The sequence below is a fragment of the Maylandia zebra genome, linkage group LG11 (assembly GCF_041146795.1).
Source record: "Maylandia zebra isolate NMK-2024a linkage group LG11, Mzebra_GT3a, whole genome shotgun sequence".
Taxonomy (NCBI): domain Eukaryota; kingdom Metazoa; phylum Chordata; class Actinopteri; order Cichliformes; family Cichlidae; genus Maylandia; species Maylandia zebra.
The window spans coordinates 33,140,174-33,165,283 of record NC_135177.1 but is presented as its reverse complement, the minus strand read 5'-3'; the positions used below and the strand labels follow the sequence as shown (position 1 = coordinate 33,165,283).

General features: G+C 39.7%; 1 protein-coding gene across 1 annotated transcript in view; it reads right to left on the bottom strand.

Annotated features, from left to right (window-relative positions):
- The window catches only part of thsd7ab (thrombospondin, type I, domain containing 7Ab), a 211,406-nt gene that overhangs the window by 63,507 nt on the left and 122,789 nt on the right, over positions 1-25,110 (bottom strand). Inside the window, exons 10-12 of the mRNA XM_076890219.1 lie at positions 10,030-10,145; positions 6,400-6,535; positions 580-683 (exon numbers count right to left, since the gene is read on the bottom strand). Of these exons, the coding sequence (XP_076746334.1) occupies positions 580-683; positions 6,400-6,535; positions 10,030-10,145 (356 nt within the window). The remainder of the gene's footprint in view (positions 1-579; positions 684-6,399; positions 6,536-10,029; positions 10,146-25,110) is intronic.

The following is a 25,110-nucleotide window of genomic DNA, read 5'->3' as shown; positions in this document are numbered from 1 at the left end:
GAAATATGCTTTTAAAGAGAGAGAGCCACAACTCTTAAAGTACTTGTCACTTGTGCGTGAAGTCGAGATGAACAGGGGTCTGGGCTGTTGTGTGCTATAGGCACGGTGAAGCATCTTCTTCTAAATTTGAGCAAGAGATATTCGATTAAAATTGCATGACAAGAGCCCGAGGTGGAAAAAAAAAGCCAGCAGTGAAACAAGCCAAGCTGTCAAACAAGTCTCAAGAGGAGGATGATAAGGTGTGAGCACATTTCCTTCCCAAACTCTAGAGGATTACAAATAAATAAAAAAATAAAATAAAAACAACTGGAGGAAAAAAGTAAAAAGAAGAAAAATATCTTTTACTGCTGATGTTTATAGGAGTGTCATCTTCAGTTTGGGCCACGTTGTGTGAGTGGGAGGATTTGATGCGTACTCTAACTAAATTGGCCTATTCTCCAAACCTTGGCACATCCATCTGCTGCTTCATGGCTGGGCTCCAGATGCTCCGCAATGAGCAAAAATTAAATTTAGGGTGATTAGGAATGGCTCAGGGACGGTGCAGGGGGAAACAGGGGACGGAGAGATTTGTTTCTATACCTCGTGTTTGAATCCCTGGTCCACAGGTCTCTTGTGCACCCGGAGTGTCCTGTCTGAGAAACCAGGTGACCAGCTGGCACTTCCTCCATTTGTGGGTTTTCCACCTAGAATAAATAAAATAAGTACATACATATAATTGCTACAATAATATTCATTAACACAGCAACATCTTGCAAAGCACCAGGTCAGAGTCTGAATAGAATAAACTCATTTACAGCACAGTAATGCTGTGTTCTGCCCACACAGTATCAGCCCAGTTAAGGCCACATCTGGATGAGGTATTACATTGGAAATAGAAAGCATGTCCCACTTGACAGCTAACGGTTTTGTCCTGCATGACATGTCACCATGAATGAAAACCAACTCTGCATCTGGAAAACCTCATGACTTTCCAACAGAAAGACAAGCATGCTAGATGATTTTTAAGTCTTCCACGGATGTTCTATCGTTTCTCTGAGGTTGACCAAAAGGAGCAATAAGTGCTGCACCAGCTGTCTCGTTGTACAGGCGTAAACATGATAAAATACAACTGAAGCGATGCAGTGTAGCTAGGCAGAACTGTGAAAAGCAAAACAGCCTTTATGATACGCACTGCTTTGGTTGGTTTACATAATTTTCCTGGATTATAACCTACTTCTTAATGATTAGCACACTGTGAAAGCACACAGGACTGATCTGGAAACATCACTTGTCGTGTCTCTCAGCACTGAAAAGAAAAATTTGCACATCTAGGAAATTTAGGAAAAATGCACTGTGTTGCGAAAATAAGAGAAAAGGTCTGCATGACCAGACAGGTAACAGTGATTTGTGCTGAAAAAACAATTACACTAATGAAAAGGCACGATTATGACTCACACAGCCACAGCAGCTGTTTTACAGGTACAAATCTAATCAAGTCTGAGCACAATGAGGCTGAGTGATTTTAGAAAAATATGCCATTTCCAACTTTTCAGATATAGTGCACACATCATTAAATGTTATCTGGTCACTATTTCAAACAAGGAAAATGTACATAACCGATTTTTATTTATTTACTTTTTAAATCTGAACATTTAAATGTATTGAAAATAATCCGTTTTGGTCGAAAATAACCATTACATCCGAATGTGGGCCTTGAGGCAACATTTTGGCACTTATATTGGCACCATATAAATGAATCTGAACTGAAAGCCTTACACACAGTGTGCCTGCACAAATAAAAGTGAAATTCATAGACGGATGCAGAGTGGCTGCAGAATAACCAACTTAGAATAACATAGGATTGCTGGATAGCAATTGGCAGTAAAATAAACACTGGTGTTGCTGACTGTGCCGTATGAAAAGAGAAAGTCTAAATAAAGAGTAAAGTATAAAGGGGTCTGTGCTGTTGTTTGAATTTGTATTCTTCACACAGTATCAGGGAAGGGTCTCATTAAACAACCATGCACATACATCCAGAGTCTTGCAACAGGTATGTCTGCTGCCACCACCTAACCATGATGTCACCATCAGAGAGTTAATCTGGAATTAGAAAGAAGACAAAGACAGTCTAAACCCACAGAAGACCTGCGGTGCTGCTTCAAAGGAAAAAGGATAGATGCTGATCTTTTGGGGTCTTTTTTGTCTTTATATGATGTTTATATGATGTTTATATGATGTTTATTCATCACTCTTGAGCCACGGGGCGATCGTGGCTCAAGAGTTGGGAGTTCGCCTTGTAATCGGAAGGTTGCCGGTTCGAGCCCCGGCTTGGACAGTCTCGGTCGTTGTGTCCTTGGGCAAGACACTTCACCCGTTGCCTACTGGTGGTGGTCAGAGGGCCCGGTGGCGCCAGTGTCCGGCAGCCTCGCCTCTGTCAGTGCGCCCCAGGGTGGCTGTGGCTACAATGTAGCTTGCCATCACCAGTGTGTGAATGTGTGCGTGAATGGGTGGATGACTGGATATGTAAAGCGCTTTGGGGTCCTTAGGGACTAGTAAAGCGCTATATAAATACAGGCCATTTACCATTTACCATCAATAACAGCTACTTGCAGCAGCACTTTTGAACTACTTTTAATCCTGCCTTTGTTTTTTGTCTTTTTTGTGTAATACATTCTTGTATTGACCATGAAATAATGCTTCATCATCACTGTAATATGAACATGCAAAACAAAAAAGCACATTGCTATTAAATATGAACAAGCTTAAAATATGTTATTGTATTTTGCATTTTTCAGTGTTTGGGCTCTGTATAGGTCCTGTTATACTCGACTATGTTATCACAAGTGTCAGCTTTTCCGCATATTGTGCAGGCCAATACACAGGAGTGCCCAAACCTACTTTCTTTGTAAGACTTTAAAAGTTTGGTAGTGATCAAACATTTATTTTGCAAAATTAGAAATTTTTGGGCAGCACAGATGGAGGACATTTTTCTAAAAAGTGCACCCCTTTTGTCCTCAGACACAGCAATCCAAAAATTACTGTCCGTTTCAATTTTACTTAGTACACGCAACAAATAAAAAATGCCTCTCCTCCTCTGATATTGTGTGTCTTTTGGGCTAATGGTTCCTGAACATACGTTTGCACACAGGGATCTTTGTGTTTTGTTAAAATTGCACTTGACATGACATTTTCAATCTGTGACAGCTGAGATAGGCTCCCCCCCCCGTGACCTTGATGTGGATAACCAGAAGAATTCAAATGGATGAGGTTCTATAATGAAAGTCTTCTTTTTGCTTCACAATTTTTCTTTATATCTATATGCAGGTGATAAATTGCTTCTAATCTCCTCAGTATCACAAAGTAATCTGTTCTGGAGAATGAATGACAAGCTGCTTGAATAAAATAACAATTTTAACTCATGACCCCAGAGATGTCAATGTGCAATGTCCCGTTATCTTCTAAGTAAGTCTCTGATCTGGCTAATTCTGCTCTGAAGCATTCGACGCTTCCCTTTGCACACACTTGCCTTTATTCACTGCAGAGCCCAATGCTCTAACCAGTGATTGGACTAGAAAACTGACACTTTCTTTAAATGTCATGTGCTCATCCAGCCTTAAGACAACATATTTTTACTTCTAATCAGTATATGACAGCTCCATTGATCCAAGATTACAATGTACTCACTTCTCTCCAACTATTTATTTTTTAGAATCTAAAACATACTATTTGTTTTTTTAACTTCTATTTCCAGCACATTCCACAAAAATGTTCAGCATGAGCTGTCAGGTGCATCTAAGCCATTTGTTATGTCACACTCACATCCTGAGTAAGCACAATGTTGCTCATGTCAGCCCATGTTTTTTATAGATATGCCCATAAAAGTCTTTATAATAATATATATTTTACAAAGAAACACCTTAAAGTCAGATATGATAATAAAAACTATGTTAATGATGTTGGCTAATAGTGCTAACATTAGCTTTACAAGCTAAAAAGATGAACAACTTAAAAGCCATAAAAATCTGAAGGTTTGTTTGTTTTTAGGGCTTAAAACATTAAAATGAAGTGGGAATGAAGTCTAATCAACGACTTTACCAACCCCTTTCTAACTGGATCTGATCCAAACACCTTGATACAGTCGATGTATATTCATTGACTGTACTCAAGCCAGTAAAAATCAATTATGGGTTAAATAAATCAATAAATGATAAAAAAAGTAAATAAAATAATTTATGTTCCAGATATGGGGGTACAATGAGAAACAAACAAAAAAAAATAAAAATGCAAAAATCAAGTAAAAAAAAAAAAAGAAAGTTCACAAACTGTCCTTTGATTACAGTAAAAACATGAAAAACTAACATTTGTGGATAAACAAACATTTGTGGTTGCACAACAGCTGACAAGAAGAGACTACAGAGGGTCATCAGAACTGCAGAGAAGGTGATCGGCTGTCCACTCCCCTACCTGGACTTAATTGCCAGCTCAAGATGTCTCTCCAGAGCCAGGGCAATTATAAAGGACCACCTCCATCCTAACCACCACCTCTTCAACATCCTGCCCTCTGGAAAAAGGCTCAGATCCATCAGGTGCAAAACCAACAGACTAAAGAACAGCTTCTTCCCGTGGGCTGTCAGAACTCTTAATGCAAACTAAGAGTGTGTAAAGACTTCCCCAACGCATCCACCCTGACACTGCTGTTGATCATCTATGTGCAATATCTCAGTCTTTCCATGTTCTGTGCAATATTTTTGGCTCATGTGCAATTATTTTGGTCCCAGTCTGTTTCAATGTTTCCTACACATACACCACGTATATAGTTCCACTCACATATGTATACATATACACTGTTTTTTATTTTATTCTCTTTATTTAATTATTTATTTATTTTTCGCCTTCGTTGTATATTGGTTTCTCTTCTTCTTACTTTAGCACCTTTGTGGTTCAGCTACCCAATTTCGCTGTGCAAGAAACTGCACAATGACAATAAAAAGCTCTCTAAGTCTCTAAACAGGTGAAGTTCAGGTTGGACCTGTAAGCAAACTAACACTTGGGAGTTTTCAAGAGCTGCATATTAAATCATATAAAAGTTACATCATCGTGAAATAAAACATCAGGTTGTCATAGCTAGAGCAGTTACATGTCTAGTCAAGCATCATAGTCCCTCTTCAGTTAAATGAATTATTCTCATTTTAACATTTATGTTATACATGATGCAAAGTGCTGCATATTTCAATGGCATTTTAAACATGATTTGACTGATGACTTATTAAACACAGAACATGTGTTATAGTTTGGTTTTTTTTGGTTTTTTTTAGCTTTTTAAAAGCTCTTAAACTACACACAAACTATTTGTTTGGCCAGTATTTACAGTCATCCATTACAGTGTGCTCAGTTTAGAAACGTTTTTTTCTGTGGTTTAATCAACGAGTCACCAGGAAGATACCTGCTCACCACAAAGATAGAATCAAGTTGGTTGCAGCACCTTGTCACCATAAGAAAGGATAGCACAGCTACATGGCACAGCTTGGTTTATATAACCAGAATATCCAGGTTTCTTTATCACAGAGTAAAACCCCGCTACCACTTATTGCTTTTTTGTCATATTTAATCAAACTGTGTAGACTTTCACCTTTATTTTCACACTTTTTTGAATAACATTTATTAGAAAAAAGTAAAGGAAAAAAGTTAAATTGCGGTGGAAAAAAGATTTCAATTTATATTCTAAGATAAACTCTCGACACCACGGAAATGTCACAGTCTGAAATTAATAAACTGGATTATTGGATTTCCCCCCGTAATTTTTCCTGATAAAACAACCTCGTTTCCAGTTTTCATCACTAAACTATTCATTTCTGACCAAAGGCTTTGATTTGAACACAAATTAAAGCCAAAGAGACTGATGAGACTGGCATAGATATCCAATAAGACAAAACGCTGACATTATTTTTACTTTATCTCATTAGTTAGTCCATAACTTACATCTATTTTGTCTCTCATGGTGGCAAACAAGGAGTTAACAAGAAAGTGTGCACCTATAAATAAACACATGCAGCTGGTATTTTGAGAGGTGGGAACAGAAGGTCAGACTGACAGAGTTTGCAGGTGTAGAGAAAATCTGTATCTTTATATCATAGTTGAATCTTTTGATGTTTGTTAAATATTCTAATAAATTATTAAATTAAAACTTGGCTGTTTGGGATATGCTGTTGGTTTGTATTTTGGCTTTTTAGGGCTGCAAGTGAAAACCATTTAAACACAAAAGTAGAGCATAGAACAAAAAACAACAACAACAAAAATCTGTGCAATGAGCCTCAAGGTTTAAACATTTTAAAACCCACGGGTACATTGTCCATGTGACAAAACATTCAAACAGCAACAACAGTGTTTGTCGACACCTGAAGGCGGCTGTCGTGCGCTTACCTGAAACCGGGACAGATTTTGGGGACCTCACAGTCCCTCTCTTCTTCGAGCACCTCTGGACATTCCTGCCCTCCGTTGGATGGCATCTGGATGATAAGACGTTTCCTTGATTGCTTTTTCTTCACAGCAATACCAGCTGAAGGGACGCAGACAATTAATGAATTAAATTAAGAAATATGATGGAAAAGTGATGAGAAAAATGTCAAAATGATAAGCTGACTACTCTGTTAATAATCCTTGAAGAATGGACTTGGAGACTGCAACTGCCAATTCTAATTGGACAGCCAGCGTCAAAAGCGCACACTTGTGATTACTGGGGATATCAAGCCAACAACGATGATGCGGAAAAATCCCATTAGACCTTGGAACTGACTCAGATTAAATTTATGGTATTTACATGTGTGGCGATGCCCTCGAGTAGTTCATTAAGTTGAAACAAGCCTCTGGATAGCCCTATACTCTGCTTCAAACCTTTCTACGTGGGTGGTGTGTAATTCTCTGCACAAGGTTAAGATATCAACAGCATCAAATTAAAATGCACTACCACCAGTAAAGCATGCTTAGACCGAAGAGATTTATGCCACCGTGTCACAGGAGGAGGTCATCAAAATACGGATGATAATGATTTTCACTCGTAAATCAACTTAATGTTTTTGCCACCACTCAACAGCTTGGGCAATGGCCGCCTGACGAAGGTGACCTCATCTGAAAACGTCTTCCTTTCACCGCTTGAAAACAACAACACCGACCACTTGCTGGCCGGAGCAAGCAGACTTGCCAGGCCCACTAACGGAGGTCAGCCCAAATGTTGTCCTACATGCCAGTCTATCAAATTAATGATCTGTAACGAGGCATGAGAGCATGTGTTTATGTGACAGTCATTGTCTTCAGCTCAGTGTAGGCCAGTGGTTCTTAACCTGGGTTTGATCGAACCCTAGGGGTTCGGTGAGTTGGTCTCAGGGGTTCGGCAGAGCCTTCGCCATGACATGCATGGCTCATTTTGTGCACCAGTAAAAAAATCACATTTTATTTTTCACTAAAGAGGGGTTCAGTGAATGCGCATATGAAGCTGGTGGGGTTCGGTACCTCCAACAAGGTTAAGAACCACTGGTGTAGGCCAACCCAACTCTAGAGTTGTTGCACTTAGTCAATTAAAATTAGCTTCTGTGTTTTCCATTTTGTTATCTTTTATTATTATGTTATTACCAGCATATTATTGTCACCTCTGTCAACTATGATTGGAAATATTGTGACTATCCTGAAACCACCAAGGCCTGACTGACTGAATAAAGTACTTTTTACAACATAGAGGAGTTTGGCACAACTTCACCCAATTCCAAGAAAGTCTAAAGAGGCCCAGCAACATTTTCAGTATAAAGAACAATTTAATGATTTGACCAGTTTATTTCGGCTTGCAGCCTTTATCAGGGCAAAACATGTTACAGGCCACATTTTAAAAAGCAAAAAAATTAAACAACCAATCACATATGTTCAATGTGCTCATCCACCAACCAGACACCAGCAAGGAGGCTAGGCCATGTGGTCATGTGGTATAAAGCCAGTCTTGGAGAGTGTCCACTATAAAAAATAAAACCTGGTACACACCCTGTTTAGCATTTAAACAGGACAAATCTAAATGAAGGGCAGTGTTTTAAGTTTTCCCCATCAATGTCATATACAACCAGTACAAGTGACACAAAAACAAAAAATAGAATGAAGAAAAGTAACATGTATGTAGATGCTTATTATTCAAAAGTACAAGCTAAGAAAATAAAAAATAAGAGATAAAAACATGAGAATGAAATTAAAGATGCATGATGAAAATACAATACCATAAATAAGCTGGTTTAATGGGAAAGTTGTCGGAGAGGACTTTACTTATTTAGACTTTATGTTCTTCTGTGTGTGCAAAGAAGCAGGGGAAGTTGTGCTGGAAACTTTGTTTCTTCAATACTCTTGAATTTTTTAACAGCAGCAACAACAGTTACAGTGGGGCAAAAAAGTATTTAGTCAGCCACCGATTGTGCAAGTTCCCCCACTTAAAATGATGACAGAGGTCAGTAATTTGCACCAGAGGTACACTTCAACTGTGAGAGACCGAATGTGAAAAAAAAATCCATGAATTCACATGGTAGGATTTGTAAAGAATTTATTCGTAAATCAGGGTGGAAAATAAGTATTTGGTCACCTCAAACAAGGAAAATCTCTGGCTCTCACAGACCTGTAACGTCTTCTGTAAGAAGCTTTTCTGTCCCCCACTCGTTACCTGTATGAATGGCACCTGTTTGAACTCATCATCTGTATAAAAGACACCTGTCCACAGCCTCAAACAGTCAGACTCCAAACTCCGCCATGGCCAAGACCAAAGAGCTTTCGAAGGACACCAGGAAAAGTATTGTAGACCTGCACCAGACTGGGAAGAGTGAATCTACAATAGGCAAGCAGCTTGGTGTGAAAAAAATCAACTGTGGGAGCAATCATCAGAAAATGGAAGACATACAAGACCACTGATAATCTCCCTCGATCTGGGGCTCCACGCAAGATCTCATCCCGTGGGGTCAAAATGATCATGAGAACGGTGAGCAAAGATCCCAGAACCACACGGGGGGACCTGGTGAATGACCTGCAGAGAGCTGGGACCAAAGTAACAAAGGTCACCATCAGTAACACACTACAACGGCAGGGAATCAAATCCCGCACTGCCAGACGTGTTCCGCTGCTGAAGCCAGTGCATGTCCAGGCCCGTCTGAAGTTTGCCAGAGAGCACATGGATGATACAGCAGAGGATTGGGAGAATGTCATGTGGTCAGATGAAACCAAAGTAGAACTTTTTGGTATAAACTCAACTCGTCGTGTTTGGAGGAAGAAGAATACTGAGTTGCATCCCAAGAACACCATACCTACTGTGAAGCATGGGGGTGGAAACATCATGCTATGGGGCTGTTTTTCTGCCAAGGGGACAGGACGACTGATCCGTGTTAAGGACAGAATGAATGGGGCCATGTATCGTGAGATTTTGAGCCAAAACCTCCTTCCATCAGTGAGAACTTTGAAGATGAAACGAGGCTGGGTCTTCCAACATGACAATGATCCAAAACACACCGCCCGGGCAACAAAGGAGTGGCTCCGTAAGAAGCATTTGAAAGTCCTGGAGTGGCCTAGCCAGTCTCCAGACCTCAACCCCATAGAAAATCTGTGGCGGGAGTTGAAAGTCCGTGTTGCTCGGCGACAGCCCCAAAGCATCACTGCTCTCGAGAAGATCTGCATGGAGGAATGGGTCAAAATACCAGCTACTGTGTGTGCAAACCTGGTAAAGACCTATAGTAAATGTTTGACCTCTGTTATTGCCAACAAAGGTTATGTTGCAAAGTATTGAGTTGTATTTTTGTTATTGACCAAATACTTATTTTCCACCCTGATTTACGAATAAATTCTTTACAAATCCTATCATGTGAATTCATGGATTTTTTTTTTCACATTCTGTCTCTCACAGTTGAAGTGTACCTCTGGTGCAAATTACTGACCTCTGTCATCATTTTAAGTGGGGGAACTTGCACAATCGGTGGCTGACTAAATACTTTTTTGCCCCACTGTATCTATAAGCATGAATCGTTGTTTTTTCCTTCATACCTGCATCACATGTAATTGGACACGTTGCCCAGTCACTGAATGGGGTCATGATACAGTCCTTCTTGCAGGGCAGCTGGCATGGTCTCATTGTGCTTGGGCGAGGACCGTCTGGACACCTAAGCAAAAACAAAATCTCTTTATACATTCATCAAAACACAAGAGCATGAAGTCTAAACCTAAAAAGATTTACTCCTAAGAAAATAGTAATTTTGATAAAGCCAATGTATCTGACTAAATCTTTAATCTGTGGGTGCTGAGCAAGAACACTTCTTATGGGCTCTTTCTCTGCACTGGTTGTGTTACGTTGCCACAGCTCTGTACCAAACGGGCAGAGAAGCAGATGTCCATGTGGACCCTCACGCTCACCATTCAATGAAATTTATATCACTAAAACCTAAGCACACTCACAGACACAAAGAGTATAATCAAGGGCAGAATTTTTTTTATCATTTTAAACCATTGTTTTTCATTATTATCAAAAATCACAACATTTTATAGCAGAGGAATCCTTTAAATTCACTTAATGTGAATCCCTGTGAATAAAAGAAAAGAATTCATTTGCAGTAAGCATAGCAGAGCAGTGGTTCTCAAAGAAGGGTCTGGAAGCTTCTGGGAGACAACAGCCACAAGGTCCATAAAAATCATTTAGCTATAAATTATAAAATTGTACTCTATTATTTAAAAAGGGTCACAAAGAATAAAGGAAGCACTCTTCAGTGAGGCAAATTTTAGTGTTCAAAAAGCTAAATCCAGGAAATATTGCTAAATGTCTCAAGTGTCAGCATAACCCAAGACAAACAACTAAGGCACTCTGTCTTCAAGTGGAATTGTATTTTTAGTTTGCTCTTTGATCATAGTAGAGAAAAAACACAAGACAGATGACAGGTGCAAATCTACAGATGGGAGCAATTTATACCAAAACAAGCATACTGTGTCCTTTACTCCCACCCACGTTATCTTTGAGCCAACAGAAACTCTGCTTACACAAATCACATTAATGTGTCTCATTGTATTTAGAATGAAAAACTTCAGAATATCAATAGTTTCTGTGGTATCTTGCATTAAAAATTGTATCAGAAATAATATTTATAATTTTGAGAGATCTCTGGAAAATTGGATCCCCTGCAAAAAGTCATTGGCTACAGATAATTGAGTATGCCTACTGTAGACATAAAGAGAACCGCAGGATGAAGATAAAACAATATACGAATGTTGATGAAGTCATCACACGATGGTCCCATAAAAATAAAAAAAAGAATATTTCATTAGCACTGATATAAACATCATACTTTTGTCCAGTGTTTCATTTCACTTTCTAATAAGGTTTCTTTTCAAAATAAAAGATCTTTAAAATATATTTTTATTGACTGCGTGCGTGATCACTGCTGCAAAACATGATGGTTTATTTAAGATATCAGAACTTGTAATGAGGGAAAAATTGAACTGAGTAACATTTAGATCTTCATGGCTCTTTTAATCTTTTGGCGAAGCATTTTACAGATATCAAAGGAGTTGCCAAACATGTGTTTTTGTGATTTCTGGAATTGAATTTAACATATTTGCAGCCCTATAACCAAAAAAATATAGTGTGTAGATTTAGCTGTATTTTTCCCCCCAACTTAAACCCACCCCCTATAGATTTTGGCATTTGTACCTAAAAAGACCAAGCTGACACTTAACCATGACAGTTAAAAATATAAACCATGCACTCACGCTTTAATAAATATCAACTGAGAGGCTTGATGCAGCAACCATCTGGGTAGTGCTTGAATACACAATGTAATTATTCTCGCCTCAATCTAGGGCAATAAAAACCTCTGTAATTACTTTCACTTTATGACTGATGTATGCCATCTGGATGACACATAGGAAAGGGATGGTTGTGTAACCCACCAGAGCATTGTTAGCATCACAGGAAATGTCTAAAAGCACTGTGTTTGTTTTACAGTAATATATCTCTGTGAGGAAACTTTAACTCACTGAGCTAAAGTCAGCCAACAGGCCTGAGGATAAAATTTCCAGTTTAAATGGATTCAGCTATCAGTGAGTAATAATCCTCGTGGTCAAGCCGAGGTTTTTCAAAACAGAGGTTATGTTTAATCTTCAGGTCCCCTGTGCATAAACGAGACAAAGATAAATAGGTCACGACAAACCTGCTGGAAGACATCTTATCTGATCCCTCGCTGCTCTTGCAGTTGGACGTTACGACTATGTTTCCTCATCACACTGCTGACTTCTGATCATCTGGGTCAGGTTTAACGCTCTTTTAAATTAGTGTTCTCCACTGGGTGTTTCATACTCGTTAGCATGGTGTTATCAGAGAAATGATAGGGAGCCTCCCTGGCAAAATGTAATATTGCAACAGCAACACAAGGAGAGATTTATTTTTAATACCAATAGACAGAGCTAAATCCCTCTTGAGCGGAACAAATCCTCGGTTGTCTTCATAAAAGTGAATGGTCCCCAGGAAAAAAACAGCTGTGGGGAGGATACATTTATGTCTTCTGCTTTTAACTGATGGCTGGGTCCATAAAGAAGGGAATAAACAGGTGTCTCTCTTGAGAACACTTCAACACGATGGGAAGCTGTTAAGAACTAGTGAACCTGCTACCGCAAAACAATCTCCACACTCGACCCCAGCATGAAAAAGGGTTTTTATCATTTTCTCAAGAGCCTGTAGGGATCAACACGTTCTCCATCAAGGGAGACCTGGCACAGAGAAGACAGACAGCATAAAGATATCTTCAAGATCTAAATAAAATCAAAGTGTATATAGAAACCAACACCAGCTTAATAACCAAGTACTAGATCTCAAACATGTACCAACCCAAATTAATCAATAAAATAAGTACTTCTTATTTGGTTAGGAGGAACTCACCAAAATAAAGTGCTGATTATGACACCATTAAACAAGTACTTAATGTGAAGGTGTGGAAACATTTCTCAAAAAGAAACAGGATGAGGAGCTGGGAAGGAAGAGGGCTGCAAAGAGGTGCTATGGAAGTTGCACCAACATCCTCCTTGCAGTTGATTTGGCAGCTAGCACTTTGTTGTGGATGGTCATAGTTTGCATGAAAGATGCTGACTTGTCTGCAAACACTGTTCAAAAGGTGCAACTTTTACTCTAGAATTACTCTAGAAACAGTCCCCATTTCTGGTTTGTGTTGTACTTTTTACAGTTTCTGTACTGCATGGTGAGTACAGACAGATAAGTGGATGTCTTCCATTCAAAGTGTGAGAAGCTGTGGCAAGTTTTTGCTAATTACCAAAGCAATTTCAAGGAGGTAGCCCAAAAACTTCCTGCAACCATTTCCCAACTAACTGCTAGGGAAACATTATTCCTTACCAGAGGTAGAGGATCGTTATTTGGGCTTGTGTGACTGCAGTCTTAAGTAGCAATCCTCATTATGAAATTTGCCAATAGAAAGGTTATGGAACTGATCAGTTGATCAGCTATTGGTTAGCTTGACTTTTGTGGCCTTCCTGAATTCAAGCTATGTTCAAACTAGACGCAATTTGCAGAAACATAGTGACCAGAGACCATAGAACAGCAATGATATTTTATGAGTTCAAGCGACTATGGGAAAAATAACCACTGGCAATGGGAAGGGGGCGGGGGGGGGGGGGGGGGGGGGGGAGCAAGAAAATATTTTTCTCAATTTCCAGGCGAGTGGCTAAAGTGATTACCAATTAGAGAGAAGAATACTGTTGATTGATATGTGACCTGGGAGTAACTACATTACAGGGTCACCTAGGCAACTGGGGCCAGGGATGTTTGCAAGCAACCACCCGTCTTTTTCTAAGCAATGGATGATGAGTGTACCACTTCCAGTGTGTATGCAGCTCAACAGTATGCATGAATCATTGGACTTCTTCTGTTTACTTATTGATTCCTTGAATATGTGTCAAAGACAACCCTTTCTCTTTCTCATTTGGGATTTCTTTAATACTGTGACACAAACGAGTCTTAAACAGACGAGATTAAACCTCTGACCTTGTTAAATTCTTCTCATACTCAAAAATGGTAAAAGTCAGAGCATGAATTATAGTTTAACCCTTTTGGGATTGTGAAATCTGAAAAAGCCATGATAGTTCTGTTTAGGTTAAATACTACAACTTAAATACAACTTCAGTTTTGCCTTCGATCGAGGAGAAACACACTGTGAATACTAAGAGAGACCTTAGAGGACGAAACAACTCCTTTCTGAATTGCAGACTGCTTGCCTTTTCGATTTCACCTTTTCAGTGTTCCCTTTGGGTCTGAACACACAAACAAGCGAGCGTATGTTCTGGTGAAGGCGGCCTTTACCGGAACAACAATCTTGATTGGTGTTTCAAATGCCTCAAACAACTCGTGTTTACATTTTCCTGTAAGAATGAACTATGGCTGTTGTTTCTCAGAAGCAGGTGGAGTCTGTGATTAAAAAAACGTGCGTTCACATCACATTTTGAGTCAACACTGAAGGCTTTTTCCAACCAAAACTATGATCTTTTCTAAACTATAACAAAGATGCTCTGCTTCCCCCAGCAAACAAAACCTAAACAAGCAATCACTGCTTCTTGTCAAAACTTGGACAGCACTGCAAATACAACACTCGCATAGAGTACCAGCTCAATTTATAGGACAAATCAGTAAATGTTACTTTAATCGTGTAAAGGCGTATATATGAATATTGTGGGACACATTTTTAGACCATTAGGTGGCTACAAAAGGCACATTGGAACATATAGGACGGACTTTTATCCTGCAGTTACACTTAACCTTTACAATAGTACCCAACTCCAGGTTGAAGTTAGTTCAGGAGATTTAGGCTCTAACTGTAGTTACTTACAAGGTATTACACAATCTTGTCTTCTTAAGTCTTAATCTTAAGGTAAGGTAGGTCCACTCGGCATTGCATTTGCATAAATAAGGATTCATCCTTAAGATAGAGAGAGGATGTGTATATAAATGAATTCAGGGAATGGGATTTAAGTTTGAATTTGGTTCATCTGGTTCTGCCAGATGTTTCCTTCTATTGAAAGCAAGTTTTTTCACCTAACGCTTGCTCCTAGTGGACTGTGTGATTGTTGTGGTTTTCTCTCTAATATTGTAGATTCCTTGACTCTCTAGTTTACATTACATGCATTTTTGTGAGCTCTTGTCAGCAAACAGAACTGGTTTGCTTTCCATCTGTGAATAAAATGTTGAGCTCTATTATTTTTCAATTCAGTTTATCAATGTAGTAATCACAAGTGGCCTCACTGTGATGCAAGGTGAACTCCTAGACTGGTATAAAAGTGGGACTGTGTTTAGGTGTTTGGAGAATCTTAATAAGAATAGGTGGAAACAAATGTCAGTGAAAGGTCACTTCTGATAGCCTCCATGTTTGAGATTTCAATTTGTGAATTTAGAATGACTGGGAGAACACAGTAACATTTGCTCTACATATAGGGCAATGAGTGGACTCAGAGCATGTCTCTGTCTGCAGAGAAAACAAACCTGTGTGCCACCCACTCCCAATCCCCTCACTTATGTCTAATTATATTGTAGCCTCGCTAATGGCGGATATTATCCAAATTTAGACAATTAAAATTCAATTAAAATCCAGTTTCCAGAAAGAAAGAACGGGCAATGTTTGTTGGCAAAGCGCAACACCAGCCAGAATACTTACAGCACTATGCCTGTCTGGGAGATTCACTCTGTGTGGGTGTGAAATCAAGCTATAATATTGTTATTTATGCATTTTTCTATCATGTATACATTTTATCATTCCAGTGTGTTTTCTTTCTTTTTTCTCCTGGTGTCATTGTTGTCTTTAATATTCAATTTATTTATCCTTGCTTGTCACGTTGATTTTATTGTTTGTTCGAGGAATAAAATTCTTATTTACTAGGTGCTTGGGGTATAATATCCCAGCCGCACAATTTCCTATTCTAGTCTTTCCTTTTTCTGTGTCTTCACTTGCGTATATCACTGGGGAAATGCTCTTCACTGAAATGAATCCAATAATAGCATCTGGTTTAAACTGACTTGCTGGTTCCAGTCAGTGTCACAAACTCATTATGATGTTTAAACGTAATGATTTGTAGTGAGCCGAAGACATGGCACTGGGAGCTTGTCCCAAAGCACGACATCAAGATGAGCAGCCAGGCTAATGCTCATGTTTTGCTTGCTGCTATTAACGCGATGAGTAATCTGTTCAGCGAGAGGCTGTTTTCGAAAAACGAGCAGATGGTTGAACAGGATGAAGATTCGAAGCAAAGAAATGTCAGTAGTTTTAAGTGTACGCACACAAAAACATGGTCTGGTGGGAAAAGATAAGGCCTAATTAATTTCATTATCAAAACGATGGACAACAAAACAAGAACATCATTAGTTTAATTTAGCATAAAAGTATTGCAGTTCTTCAAGGACCCTTTCACTAGCATCTTATGGCCCTCCGTCTCAAGGGCTTTTAGCTATCTATCATAGTCAAAACCAGAGTAAACACAACCTCCGTTAGAAAACATGGCAGGAAGATGATTGACTGGGCTTAATACAGCTACTGTCCAACATCATAATCATGAATCATTCATTTTCACAAATTCCACAGCATCAATGTGATTATACAAACGCACAGTCGGTGTGTGTCAGCACACACTGTCAGAATCAATAAGCAGATGTTATTGTTTTTTTCCCCCTCACACCACAACAGCTTTCTCAATAGGGATGATCGCAGCCCAAGCCCGAGGCACTGACATATTTGTCTCTGTTGTGTCTTTGGGCTTTGACAGTCAGTGTTTGTGTATGGGTTGCTTGCGCATGTGCGACTGTGTGTACGAGGGTGACATGCACTCTGTGAGGTTCACTGCCTGAGACTGTGGGAGGAAGACAGCACAGATCTATCTGTGAATGAGACGGGGCACATCTGCATATGGAGGGTTCGGGCGGCCATGTTTGTTTGTTTTGCTGGGATCCCACGGGTGCACTGATCAAGAGTACCTGCCAGTTAGACTGTGCCAGATGAAGACATGTAGAGCAGGAAAAAACACAAACAACAACAAAAAAAACAAACAAACATCTGTGTCTACTCACTCCTAGGAAAAAATGCCAGTGATGAAAACAAGGCCTGGAAACCAGAGCCGTCACAACATTCTGGACAAGGAAAAAGTGGTGTAAAATAACGTGCTTTTATAAAACAGAAAATTTAATCTCGAGGGGTTATTATACAATAACAAGGGCAGACAACAACCACGTGACAAGTTAAGGGAAAAATTGGATAAATAATTGGAAAAAAAAGGAATGCAAATGGCTAAAGGCATGAGGGATAAAAAAAATCTTATGATCTTTGAAATTTCATCACATCACAACTAGGGATGGGTACCGGTATCGTTCTGACATAAACTGTAGTAACCAGACCGAAAAGCAGCGCACCTTTCGGTGCTTTATTTCGGTGCGTTTTTTTCCTGAGCTGTGATACACTTTGGATTCTAGCCAATCATTTTACCTTTCCGAGGATAGTAGGCGGGCCCAGGTACGTACGTTCCTTTAGAGCAGAGCTACTGATTAAAAATGCCCAAGGTGAAGCGGTCAAATTCTGGCTGTACTTCACAGCAAAAGATGCAAACTCAGCAGCCTGCAACAAGTGCTTTAAGGTGATACTGTGATACTGTGCAAAGGAGGTAACACCTCGAATCTGATGAAACACCTGGCGACGTATAGCATTTTGTTAAAAGCCGAGAAATGCGCCGTATTTGATAGCTTGCTGCGAGACTTCACACCAAGCACATCTACTGCGGGTGTGGTGCCTGTTATCGGACCCGGAGTTAGCAACATCCCCCCAAAAACCCGAAGAGTAGAGTCCTGGCCCCTAGCCCTGCCAGTGTAGCAGAAATGATGACGGATGATGATGGCAGCAGCAGCCGTTCTTCTCTGCGTGAGTAGCTTAATGTTGTTCGTGTGTAATTTACGTTGAGTAGGCTAACCACGTTATTACATTAATGCATGTAAGGTGAACTAGCAAACACCGTCGTAGTTACATGCGGCTTTCTTCTTGTTTGATGGCAGATACTCCCTTCACCCTGGCCAAAAAGGTTAAAATGACCAAAGAAAAAGTGGAAAACAGTTAAACATGAGAGGTTTTTGGATAAAGTTTGTGTTTTTTCCATTGTTTAAGCACTGCTTCCAGCCAAGAGTGATACCATAAATCCCCTATAGCTGCAGAAAAGGCTAACATTGTTATCTTTTCACAAAAAAACAGCTGAACATGAGAGGTTTTTGGACCAATTTTGTGTTCTCCATTCTTTAAGCACCGGTTCGAGCACCGTTTATGCACCGGCACCGTTTCAAAAGTACCGGTTTGGTACTGGCATTGGATAAAACCTAAATGATACCCATCCCTAATCACAACATAAATGAACATATAAGGGAAAATGATGGAGCAATTATTTTTAATTATTAAACAGAATTTCCACCATTGTAAATCAGGCATTCTCTCCAACTGTTTGACTGGCGTGTAGGCTCTATAAAGGGTCACCTTGTAGGCCTTGTAGTGAGTAAATTCCCACTGTACACACTGCTATTGCGCGTCTCATGATTCATCAGTTATTGCAGGACACACTATCACTTATATGTGAAGGGAAATAGAGTTGTGGCTTGGTTTGTATCTATGATTATATGGGAGAGAAAATGGTGTCACCTCCTTATCAGAGGGGATTAAATCAGATAAATTAATTATTTTCAAAGTCAAAAGAAGATTGTTATTTCCACCTGCAGTTACTTAAATTTGTAAGTACGGCTCTGGTATTGCCGTTATTTTGAGTTGTAGAATCTATAACAAGCGTCACTGAAGCTTTTTCTCAGTCCATGTGGTGGGTAAATCACACACTGCTACTAATATGTGTTTTACTAAAAGTAGACCTGATGAATCTTCTCTCGCTGAACTAATCGCTTGATTTATAGAACAAAAAGGTCAGAATTCTTTAAGCAGTGAATGGGAGGCTGTAAGGTGCTTGTACAAGTCCAAGAAAGAATCAGTATATTAGAAAACCATAATTTGAAACAACTGGGAACAAGAAAGAAGGAACTCGTGACAATAGATACTATACTGATAGAATAAAGAACTGAGGTGGGTTGCGGGTTGCCAAGTGGCAGAAGCAAAGTAGCTGTGAGCAGGCTAAAGCAGCTTAAATAATGCATCCAGCAGTATATCAGCATTTGATATTCGGATGCACTAAAGTACTTTAGCCAGGATTGTAGCTGCGCTTGACTTTTTGGCCTGTCTGAACTGACACTAGGCTTATTTTCTGCACCCCCCCCCCCCCCCACAGTAATGGATTAAAGGATTGTCCAACTAACAGAACAGCAACTGCTCGATTTTCAGTCCACACACTAATGAATGAACTAATGAATCTAACTTTCTCAACTCTAGTAACAAGCTGTCTCACTTTAGTCTTTTCCTGTTGTTATCTCAGGGTGGTAAATATTACATAAAGTGTGGAACCATTATAAAAGATCAATTAAGTTATTTTATCTTTGTTTCATTTTTCATGTTTGTCGGAGCACATTTGATGTTTGGATTAGGAGCAGGGTCCTATAAGGTTTGACTGAGAAAAAACAGTCTCCAGAACATTAACAGAAAAAAAGGTGGTGGTGATGGTGGTGGAGGGTGGGGGCATTTCTCTGTGTGTACTGTAAGTCGTTTTCAGTAAAATACATTGCAAATAAATAAATGAAAACCAGTGAAACTTCATCTCTCATCATCTCTCTATGCTGTATGTGTCATATCCTTTTTGATTACTGCTGACGTCTGACTAGTGCTCGTTCCAGCTGACTCTGATTGTCTTTGTTAGGTACTTGTCACTCTTCATACAGTTTCTCTTCAAATCTGCAGTGTACAAGTCTGAGTGTAACACTTTTGGAGAAGCATTTGATTGTTTCTAAGTTCATACTGGATGATAACAACACCCCACATAAAGAGATAGTCTCTGAAAAACAATACAACAAGGAACCATGAAAGGCACGGAAGCTGATTACTAAACACATGATTTCTGATAAGATCTTAACGAACGTCTCCTGCCTAAATCTGTCCTTAGCAAAGCTAATTAGTGATGACCCAGAGAATAAGACAATCCATTACTGTATATCACATGTATGGGGTTGGAAGAAAGAAAGTCTAATGCATTACGTTAGCATTAAGCTGCTGCTCAACCTGGTTTAACCTGGATTCAGGCACTAATGTCACCAAATTTCTTAACTTCCTTATTTGTGCTACTGATCACCTTTGTGATTGTAACTGTGATATGTGATCAGTGGAAGTTCCTATTATATCTGTGCTCTTCCTGAAATATTGAAAAAGTTTCATATGCTTTGCCTCTTCTTTCTGTTTTGACCAAAAACTCCTGATGCCTTTCCACCCTGTTAATTTTCTTGTGCTTCTTTAGAAACTTGCTTCAGTTAAAGTGTTGATTGCCAGTCTTTATGGCAGACAATGTGCTGGTTGGTATATGTTAATTGGCAATTGCATTAGAAGAAGCCATCTCGGTGGCAGTGTTTGCCGCAGTAAAGTGCAAAGTCAAAGTAATTTCCGAGTGAAGAGTGAAAGTTGAGGGCAGCATCCAAAACTTTTAAGTGTTCAAGGCTAAGAAAAAGGGCAAAGTTGTGCAGTCAGAGAGCCTTTTTCTGCAGTGCAATAAAGCTTGGACCCCTTCCAGTGACTGTGGCATGAGATAAATCAAACTCAAGACTTTGAACAAGATACCGGTTTAATTATTATAATGTAACAAAAAATGTACAATGAAATTACAGATGAAATCTCATTATGTTACTCACAAAAAAATTATAATTGAATGAATAAATAACCAAGTCGTAAAACTATTTTTGTGGGGGAGTGTGGAGGATGAATTTAATAATTTCATAGCCCAATAAAAGAAACTGCTCTGAAGTCTGGTGCTAGAGCACTGAACACATCTGCATTGCTTGCCAGATGGCAGCTGAGTGAACAGACTGCGCGGCTGTGGTGGGTATTGTCTTCTTGTATCCTTTGGGCTCTGCAGAGAAACCGCACCTCTCAGATATCACTGATGTGGCTGAATGATTTTAATCACCCGTTGCAAATCCTTCATATACTGGGCCATCCGTATCCCATTCTTTGTGTCTGTGATGGTTCCAGTTAGGATGCGTTCTACTGTTCCTCTGTAAAAGTTGACAAAAACTACTTCCTAAATTTCCTGGAGTAGTTCTCTTCCATTGAAGCTTTCTTCACCAGAGTGGAAATCTGTGAGGAGTATGGCTTTTTAGTTGTCTTTGCATCCTCTTTACTAAACGAAACAACTGTTTTGTTTTTTTTAACATGACTCTGCTCTGTTCATTACGGAGCCCCGCAGGGGACATGGGAGAAAAAAAAAATTAAGACGGACTTTTGCGAGATCTCGCAAAAGTTTTAGCTGCATTCTTCGCAGCTCGAAGCCGACCGGGAGGTCGAGGCACGATGTGCCGGGAAAGCGGTGTTCCTCCCGGCTGTAGTAGGTCTCGACCTCCCGTTAGCTTCGAGCTAGTGGGTGTCAGATCTCCAAAAACGTCGGAGCACTTTTGCAAATATGTGATGTCTTGTAAACCGAGCAGGTATCTGACGTTTACACAACTACATTCACACCTCAAAATATCTTAAAAGTGTATTTGTAAGTGACCCAGAAAGAGTAATATTACAACTAAGTAGCTGCCGCCATTGTTGGAATTCAACTTTTGCGAGATCTCGCAAAAGTTTTGCGAGATCCCGAGTGTGTTTTGCAAGATCTCGCAAAAGTCCGTCTTAATTTTTTTTTTCTCCCATGTCCCCTGCGGTGCTCCGTAGTTCATGACTGTGCACTAGTTTTGATTCAACTTCCTGATTTTAACTCACATTATTGTTTGTAATATGGTGGACGATGCTGGTGTTATTTCACCTTAAAGTTCTCTTCATGCCTGCAAGTGCAGTCATGACTGTACAGCATGAACTGGAAGGAACTGAGCACACTGTTAAGGAATAGAGTGGAGGAGGTGTGACTGCCAATTCAAACTGTCTGGATTCTGTTTGGGAGGAAGTTCAATATCCAGTTGCAAAGCACGGTGTCGAATCCTGGAGTGCAGAGTTTGCCAGTCAGCTTCATGGGGGAGTATTGAATACTGAGCTGAAATTGACAAACAGAATTGTTATGTAGGTGTTTTCATTTTCAAGGTTTTTGAAGACAAGTGGACACAGCACCTTCTGTGGTTCTGTTGGTTCTGAATGTAATCTAGTGAGGGGCGAGGCTGGCACAGAAGAACTACCCTCTCAAAGCACTACTTCAGAATGGGGATCAGTGCTGGAGGGCATTCAGACTACACACTACGCACCTTTGGATAATTGTGCCTGTCTTGAAACAGTGACAAAATGATATGCTAAAAATGTTAGTAATAGCGTGTTTTAGTGTATGGCCAGGTTATCAGGCCAAACAGCTTTACTCATATTCATCCACAGGAGGATTCTTCTCACAGCCTCTGTGGATACTGATAGTGGCAGGTCCTCTGGAGGTAGAGTCGACTTTACAGCTGACTCTTTGTTGAGGAGATCAAAGCGAGGGTAATATGCAGCCCATCTGGCAACGTGGGCTCACATATGGTGGGGGCGCTCCTGCTTTTGTAGCCTGTGATGCTCTGAATCGCCTGCCACGTATCCTCGGTGTTGCTGGTGTTGAGATCTCTCTCCAGTGTCTGCTTTGCCTCCTCGCCCATCGAGTACAAAAGTTGATCCAGGCTGTTGTGATGAAGCTCAGTCTCTGTGAAGATGTGGGCGCAAAAATCTCTTGTATCCTATTGCTAAGCACACCTGAGACTTATTTCATTTTATTTTCCTAGACGTGAGCTGGCAGGAAGTTGGGTAGAGGAATAGCCTTAGGTCAAGCTTTTCTCTTTTTATTGCACTGCTTGACGTAATCTTTGCTTTGGCTGATCTGACTGGCTGCCCTGAGAATACCAAGGGCAGAGATCATCTTAAGGTCTGCTAAACTTAATCCAATCCATGCATTTACTCTGCCATCAGTGTATTTCTGTCAAAACTAATCATGAACGTTTTTCGATGAGCGTCTTTTAGAATTTGTTGATTTTTTTGTGCAATAACTTGAGTGTATTTATTTACCTCATGTAAAATTCTATCTTCACTATGAAAACTCTCTGAGTTGCAAGTCCTTGACATACATAGGAGTGGGTCTAAATTTGGCACAGAGAAATAGAAAAACATATATACAGACTCTTAAAAGCTCAAATCAAATAAGCATTTTGGCTCAGAACCATTTTTCTATACCTAACTTTGAGGATCAATAACATTTGATATACTTAATATTATTTTTTCAGTATTAAAACTGCACCAATGCACCAAAAACGAGAGAGAATAAAACAAAAATGTGGTCAAATTCAGGGGAGCTACTTTGCATCACACATATATACAGGAGATCAGAAAATGTCTTCAGCACCATGGACAGCATGACACTTCAATGATGAGAGGTGGAAACAGCTAGCGGGGAAAATGGGAAAGGCACAACGACTTTTCAGAGCTAGTATGTGGAAAGATTTATACACGGGACTGGGGTTCATGTTATGTGTATTATTAATTGAATTATTTTCACTTATTTTCCACCAAATATCCTGCCACACATTTGTAAGGTTAACAAAAGTCACCAAGGCTTACGCATGTGCGTTTCCTGTGTTTCTAGTACGAACCAAGAAGACGTTTTCCAAGAATGCTTTCTAGCAGGAAAGGTTTCTGCCAGCCCTGAAGGCTAACTTCTTCCATAACCGTGAAAAGCCGTCTCACAATCTGTGGAGAGACTTCTGTTTGACAGCACTCTCAGTATCTGTCACTCTGTTTTTGCCCCCAGGCAGACAGAAACTCAAGCAGTGATGATGCACACACTTTTTCCGAGGTACAACCCATTAAACACAACTGCAAGTCACATCCCTTTTAAGAGGCTGTGAGTTGGAGATGGATGCCAGAAAGGTTTCATCCAATAATCCCATTATCTAATGGAAAATCTGGTCTTTCTGATAAATTAAAAACAACAACAACAAAGACAACAACAATTGTGTTTGTATGCACTTTTAAGTCCACACAGTACAGGCCATTTACAAATGTTTATTCTGGCTCTAGATTTCAGGTCTCCTTTTTAGTGTTGTTTGTTATGTTGACAAAACACAGCCTCTGTTCTGCAGCAGGGGCTGTGTTTTGTCAGCTGCGAATACATTTCGATCAGATCCACTATGGTCAAAATATGATTATTTTCATCTTCAGTCATTTACAAAAAGTTCTGCACAGTCTGAGATTTCTCACTGCTGAGTAATCCTGACACTCATTTCATCCATCTGATTTTCTTGCAACCAGACATTAGCCTGAAGTAGGTCGGGTACAGAAGTAAAAAAATTTTATACCCACCATATTTTCTCTTTGCCTAACTGGCTGGTCTGAGAAGAATAGGGACAGCTGGCTGCTATACATATTCCAGTTCCCGCCTTTCCTTTTCAGTTTGAATGTATTTCATCAAATTAATCATAAAAATGCTCTTCAAGAAAAGACAAACAAAAATGAAAAAAACCCTTGGAAAATACAATATTTCTGTTTTGTCCACACTCTTATTCTGGTTTTGTAATTTCTTTTTACATAAATGGTTTATGTCTGACAAACATTAACCACCCTCATTCTGTAAGAGACGCCTGTCAATCAGGTCGCTGCTTACTTGATTTAACATTCAACGTATTTTTCTCCTGCATTGTTTTTGGCACAGCTGATATTTTCAGATTTCTCAGTCTGGTCCCATTACAGTATTCCTTTTTACTTTGGCCTCTGAAATAGTTACTGGAACAACGCCAGTGTATCAAAGACTGTTCTTTAGTACCCAAAAAGATCTTCCTGCATTTCCAGAAACCTCAGGTTTGTACAGCCAAAAAAACCCCAAAGCAAAACAAATAAACAGTGAGAATTCTCCCAGCCTCGCTCCTCACCTGCCATGCTGCTGTACGGCTTGAAAAACATGTACTCTTCAACTTGAAACTGTTGAAAAGAAGCATGCTGCTGTAGCTGGAGTTCCAATTCATTACCAGTGATGATCCTC